The sequence below is a fragment of the Platichthys flesus genome, chromosome 22 (genome assembly GCF_949316205.1).
Source record: "Platichthys flesus chromosome 22, fPlaFle2.1, whole genome shotgun sequence".
Lineage (NCBI taxonomy): Eukaryota > Metazoa > Chordata > Actinopteri > Pleuronectiformes > Pleuronectidae > Platichthys > Platichthys flesus.
In genome coordinates this window covers 13929827-13935859 of record NC_084966.1, presented here as the reverse complement: position 1 = coordinate 13935859, position 6033 = coordinate 13929827, and the positions used below count along the sequence as shown (strand labels likewise).

At 41.6% G+C, this 6033-nt stretch overlaps 2 protein-coding genes across 2 annotated transcripts; both read right to left on the bottom strand.

The window, feature by feature from the left end:
• Positions 1-1071: 1071 nt before the first annotated feature.
• Positions 1072-4455, bottom strand: LOC133933440 (G2/M phase-specific E3 ubiquitin-protein ligase-like). Its single transcript, XM_062380552.1, has 9 exons — positions 4412-4455; positions 4205-4330; positions 3944-4114; positions 3469-3854; positions 2958-3268; positions 2636-2814; positions 2184-2356; positions 1883-2097; positions 1072-1745 (listed from the first exon to the last, which is right to left on the bottom strand). Exons 2-9 carry the CDS (start codon positions 4235-4237, stop codon positions 1501-1503), a joined length of 1713 nt encoding a protein of 570 aa, XP_062236536.1. The 5' UTR covers positions 4238-4330; positions 4412-4455; the 3' UTR covers positions 1072-1500.
• Positions 4400-5600, bottom strand: LOC133933192 (uncharacterized). The gene is made up of 5 exons (XM_062380135.1): positions 5321-5600; positions 5043-5123; positions 4719-4841; positions 4542-4619; positions 4400-4459 (listed from the first exon to the last, which is right to left on the bottom strand). Exons 1-5 carry the CDS (start codon positions 5591-5593, stop codon positions 4400-4402), a joined length of 615 nt encoding a protein of 204 aa, XP_062236119.1. The 5' UTR covers positions 5594-5600.
• Between the last annotated feature and the right edge of the window lie 433 nt (positions 5601-6033).

Here is a 6033-nt window from a genome sequence, read left to right as displayed (position 1 = left end):
TTTGGCGTGATGTATTTTTGCATGTGTTGCAGCACTTTTACCATATGTTCTACTCCTTAGAGGATTCAGAGGTTCTAAACCCAGATAATGATGTCCACAGACTATCACTGCATATTGTTTATCTTCCGGAGATCCAGAAAAGACTGGAGCAGTTTAGACAGGCCTGGAACCTCCATCCGTTGAGAACAGAAAATAATCGCACACCAACTCAACTCTGGACAGAGGGCATGCTCAGAAATATTGCCACAGACAGCACAGCTGTCAACAATGTGTTTGGGGAAAATCCCTACAGCGACCAAAACATTGAGGCCATCCTAGCGCAGTACGGAATTCAAACACTGCCTACACTTGACGAAGAGTTCCCAGCTGTAAGGGTAGAGCCACCTCAACTCATCCTCACTCGGCAACAACAGACATCTGTGCACAATGCAATCCAACACTTTTCTGATCTGAAGATTAAATATCAGGCTTGCTGTACTGCAATTGTCAGTATTTTGCAAACTGATCAGGTATAGTCCAATTCCAAGCCCAGAGACATTTTATTGGTTGCATACATTATCCAGGATGTAGCTAATGCCGGGTGTGCCAGTCAAGACATTGGAAGTAGCAACAAGTGTTGTCATGTCATATTGTAGGCCTATTGTTGGTTGACAAGCGCCGACACGCCCTGCCTGACTCTGTTTAGGCTGCTCTGTGTAGGGGGATGGGCTGTATAGTTGCGTTACTGCTCCCATTGTGCTTGGTCAACATTGTACAATAAATAAATATACATTTGATGTCTAACTAATTTGCATGTCCTGCCCACAGGTGCCCAAGAGGCTGGCATCATGCATGGTCATAAGTCTTCAAAACAAACGGAACAAATGTGTATTATTGCAAACGCTTGATCTAAAGTGATAAAGTCTTGTTAGTCCGAGTATTGATCAAAAGTCCATGTTTGTGTGAGAATGTTTCCATTCTGCCTAGAGGCCATTCATTCTTATGTCTATTAGGCCTTCTGCTATTGGGATGCTGATTTAAAGGATTTGTTAAATTATAGGCCCTGCATATAAATACACTCAACAATGCATCATTGTAGCACTGACCACTTTATTGAGAGTGCAGCAAGTGGGGATGACCACAGTAAAGAGAACAACAAGTGCCACAGAGGCAAGGAGCACTTGTAAGATTTGGACATAGAAAATATTAAAAAGTGCATGAAATTGGACATAACATTAACAGAGTACCACATCATTAAAAGTGAAGGTGCAAGTGCACTTGGCACTTGATGGCAGCTGTGGTTGATGCCCAACTAACAGGCATTGTGGCCTGTGTCGTGGGCCCAGCATTGGCAGAGTGGCAGAGGGTGGGCACAAATCTGGTGATGGGGTTGTGATTAGAACAACAAGTGCCAAGTTAAAGAGCACTTGTAAAACTAGAATGTAGAAAACAATTGGGAACAATAGAGGCATGCCCTCTAACAACCTGCACTGAACAATTTTAAAAACAAACACGGTAACATTATGCAAGACCAAAGGTCGGCGCTTGCAAAATTCCCTCCATCATATGTTTTTTAAACCATTCATAAGAAGAGTGCAGCGGCAGGGATAGTGTAACAATACACGTGTTTGCTTCAGGGAAGATTCGGTTCTCTTCATGAATGAACTGTATTTGAGGAGGGTGTGGAAATCCCAGTGGAGGGACTACAGAGGCTCCAGACGAAAATTCCAAAACCCTCTCAAGGGTGACTGGACTGCATTCTCCTTCTGTAACACAAGAAAGTGGTGTGAAACAGTGATTAAGTGATGCCTTTCACACCTTCATAGAATTGGAGAAAAGTTAATTTAAAATAAATCAAATGTTTTCACATACAATATTGTTACTGGTAGAATAATTAGTATACCTTCTATGTCAATCAACCAGTCACGCCAGAAGCAGATTGTCATATTTTCTCGGTTTCTCCGGTTGCTGCCCTGCGCTGAGAAGTCTGGAACAAATAATTTGCACAGGTCCTTCGCCTGAAGGGGAATTTCCTCATTGACAAAGAAGTTGAAGAACACGGCCGGATTCTCCCTCATCTCTTTGAGTAATCCAAGGGTTTTTAACCCATCAGCAAACCTATGAAAACATGTGACAGTGTGAGTTGTCCTGGGCTAGTGAGTTTAATTTCTCTGACAGACAAGACAGGTGAGGCAATTACTTACTGGTCCAGGGCAGTCGCCAATCTGCCGTTGACAAAGAAGTCAGCAGCTGACTGGACAAGGGAGTCCTTCTCTTCCAGGCTGGACACATGTCTCAAGGCACCTATAATACTGAGACTATCTGCTGCCTCTGTTATTGCATTGTTTGCCTCTCTGACTGTTGTTGCATCCTGTATCTAAAAAGAAAAGACAAATCGACAGAAAGAAAGACAAAAAGAAAGAAAAGACAGAATGAAAGATAGTGAGTGGCACATAAAGACAAGGATAATTAAAATGTGCAGGAGTCTACAATCCAAACTTGGCTTACAAGGACACCTATCCTATATAAATTACATGTCAATAGTTGTACACTATGAAAGGAAGCATTTCATAAATAGAAAGTTAATAGAAAGCAACTGGAGGGCTGTGTCACAGTAGACTGTACATTCAATGTTTAACACCTTTCTCCTTCTTACTTTCATCAACTGCTCCCTAAAAGTATGGTCGCCAACTTCATCGACCGTGGCCGGGGTCGTTTCTATTCCACAGATTTGCCGGAAAAGCCTTTCCGAGAAGAAATGCGGACCAACTCCTCCATGAATGATGCACACAGCTATCATTTTCCCCACCCAGGTGTACAGTTTACTCTGTAAAGCTAAAATGAACACGTAAAAAAACCACAATAAAGCAAGACAGGAGAAATAAGGGAGTACAATAATTTAAATAGGTTTCCGTGTATACATTTCTAGAATTATGCCAGTTGAATGAAGACAGCCCCAAGAATTTGGGCTTCCTTACCTTGCGTATCAAGACGCAACTGCCGGTCTTTCTCATGTCCATCGAAGATGTTTGATTGGTGGACGGCCCTCATCAACAGCCTTAGGTACTCTCTGGTCGGGCCGCCTTCGTCAACTGCCCCTTCACCATTGTCATCTTCATCCACAAAGACAACATCCAGTCTTGCTTCAGGGTCGAAGGACTTCCGTTTAAACGCCCGCAGGCTACATGGTAAAACATTGTCCCTGCACACATTTATTTGGTTGCTTGTTGGAGAGAAGCAGTCATCTACTTTGCTGACCAGTTTTTTCAATATGGTCTGTAGATCAATCCTGCAACCAAAGAAGTTCATACATTTTATTCATATGCCAAATATGTACCATGTTTTCTAAGTTTTAACCACCTGCTTAAATGTTACAGGATATAAGCATCACACTGACTTTGGTTTAGTGCTAGTCCTTTTTATGGTATAGAAAATGTAATATTTACATACACCAAAAACATCAATGTCAAGTTAATGAGAAACACATACTCATCCACAGGTCCTCTAAGGTGATGTGTTGATACAGGAGACTGATTTTGTGAAACCGTCTCCTCTTGTTCATCAAGATCAATGATTGGTTCCTGGACAGGTGAAGGAGGGAGTGATGGTTCTTCATCAGTCAGGATTTCTTGTGGTTGTGAGATCAGAGTGAGCGATGGCTGGATAGAGTTCTCAGATGGCAGAGGCTGGAGAGAGGGCTCAAACAGCAGTGAGTGGGTGGAGGTCACAGAGAGACTTGGCTGGGTTGAGGGCTCAGACTGGAGAGAGGGCACAGAGAGACTTTGCTGGGTTGAGGGCTCAGACAGCGACGACTGACCAGGAGATGTATGGTTTGGGGCATGAGCTCCATCATTTTGTTGACCTGAGAGAATTTCCTGAAGACAAACATACACAATACATGAGCTTGCACAAAAAAAAACAATTTTTCATTTGAGACAGGAAATACAATGCAATATACATTTACCTGTACATGGTGATTTGAAAACCAAAGTACGTAAAGAGTTGAGGATGGTTTTATGCCATGATCAATTATTGACCCGGCGGAACTGCTCTCAATTGATCTTGATGATGTGGCTTCTTGTACCACAAAGATTTCACTGGCACCATCATCTTGTCCCACAAAGTCAAACAAGGTCTAAAAATATGTGAAACAGTGTTACACCAGTGACGTTTGACAACCCACTGTGACGACACTTGATATTTTCTCAAGCTGAACACACATCACCTGAATTGGCTCACACAAGCTGAATTTCCTCATGTTGAGGTGTCCATCTGGATATTTAAATTTGATCAACACCCCATCAGAGGGTACCTCACATGCAGATAGACGCTGATGTCTTGCTTCAATAGCCTGAAATGTTATTGCTCTCATTAAAAAGAAAATTCAAATTAATCTTCGGCTAGTTCATTCAAGCGAATATTACAAACAAACCTTTTGACGCCTTTCCTCACAGGCCTGATAGGCTAGTTTCTTCTTCTCCTATTAAAATACCACATTAAAATTATTTATGCATTCTGTAATATAATGTAAAACATACAAAATAACAACTTGGAAATTTTACCTTCTCCTGATCCACCAACAAGTTGTCATTATATTCCTGGTCTTGCTGGGCACGTATTGCTTGCCATTCTTGAAGAGCCTAAAGTAAAACATCAAAAATGGTATTTCTCACCAATCACCATCAAATAGGCCTACACATACTTAAAATAATAGATTCTTTAATGTCAAAATTTGTTACCCGATTTGCAACCACACTTTGAGCTTGGGTACTCTCAGCCAAAGGGGCGGTCTCATCTTGTACTGGAGCAATTGAGAGTGGTGGGAATGAAACCATGGATATGGCAGAGGATGTGGATGCCACCTGGCAGTACACAGAAAATCAAAACGTACAAAAACTGTTTGCCTGGGGAATGTAACTGCTCAGACATCACAGTATAATAAATACATATTAGAAAAAGACAAAAACACCGTTTATATCTGCCACTCATCAAGTGCATACTGATCTTAGATGTGCAATCATTTCAATATGGACCTGATCTGAAACCACATTTTCCTTAGCCACCTGTGAGGTCTCATCTGCTGCTGGAGCTGCAGAAAGTGGTGGGAATGAATTCTGGGACATGGCTGAGGGTGGTGAGGTTTCCTGAGGTCAGAGAGGGTAACTTCAGTTACAGGCAGACATTACAGTTAACACATTTGATTGTAGTACATTATTATTATAACTGTCAAGGTAAAAAAACATAAAAAGCCTATTTCTAAGAACCTCAAAATAGGTTACAAAGGTAAAACTAACTTCAGCACTGTAGTATGATATAAATCCCTGTGTATATAATTCCATACCTGCAAGACAGTGGCTCGTGGCACGATGTAAAGTCTGCTTTTGCCAACAGCTGTTTTTAGTTCCCTCACAGAACTAACATTCAATATCTGGATTTTGCGTCCTTTGCCTGTTCTTGCCAATTCAAACCCAACCAAATTTAAGCTTATGTGAGGGTAGCTGTGACAAACAAAGCTGTTTAATTCCGCTAGACTCCAGTTCAACCCAATCTTCGAGTTTGTGCGGCTGTCTGCTGAATCTTGCACAGGTTTTCCTAAAAATGGAAATGTAAACATCAGTATAATCTGCTTCTAGTGGCAAAGTAACTCAGCCATTAGTTACTAATACTATATTCCCGATATTTCAGGAATCCTCGCAAACTGTCCTTAGAGATCTTGCCCAGACTCCTACAATGTTCGCGAAGACAGTTTCAAAGACGATAAATTCCACAAATCAAGGCTTCCAAACTGTTGGCTTCAGAGATAATCAGTGTTGCCAACCACTAAAGTAGACCTGTATGACTGCCACAGCTAACCTATGATAAGTTGTGCTTCTACAAAGTTTAAAGCTAAACAAAATTTGTATATGACTGAGATGAGGAAGCCTGGTTTCACTCCCAAGGGCATCACACAGTTGAGCCTCTGAGCATAATATGTGAAAGAACATTAACATATGATATATGGTGTAGCTGAGCCTCCGAATGCACCACCTAGAACCCACACTAACCATAACCACC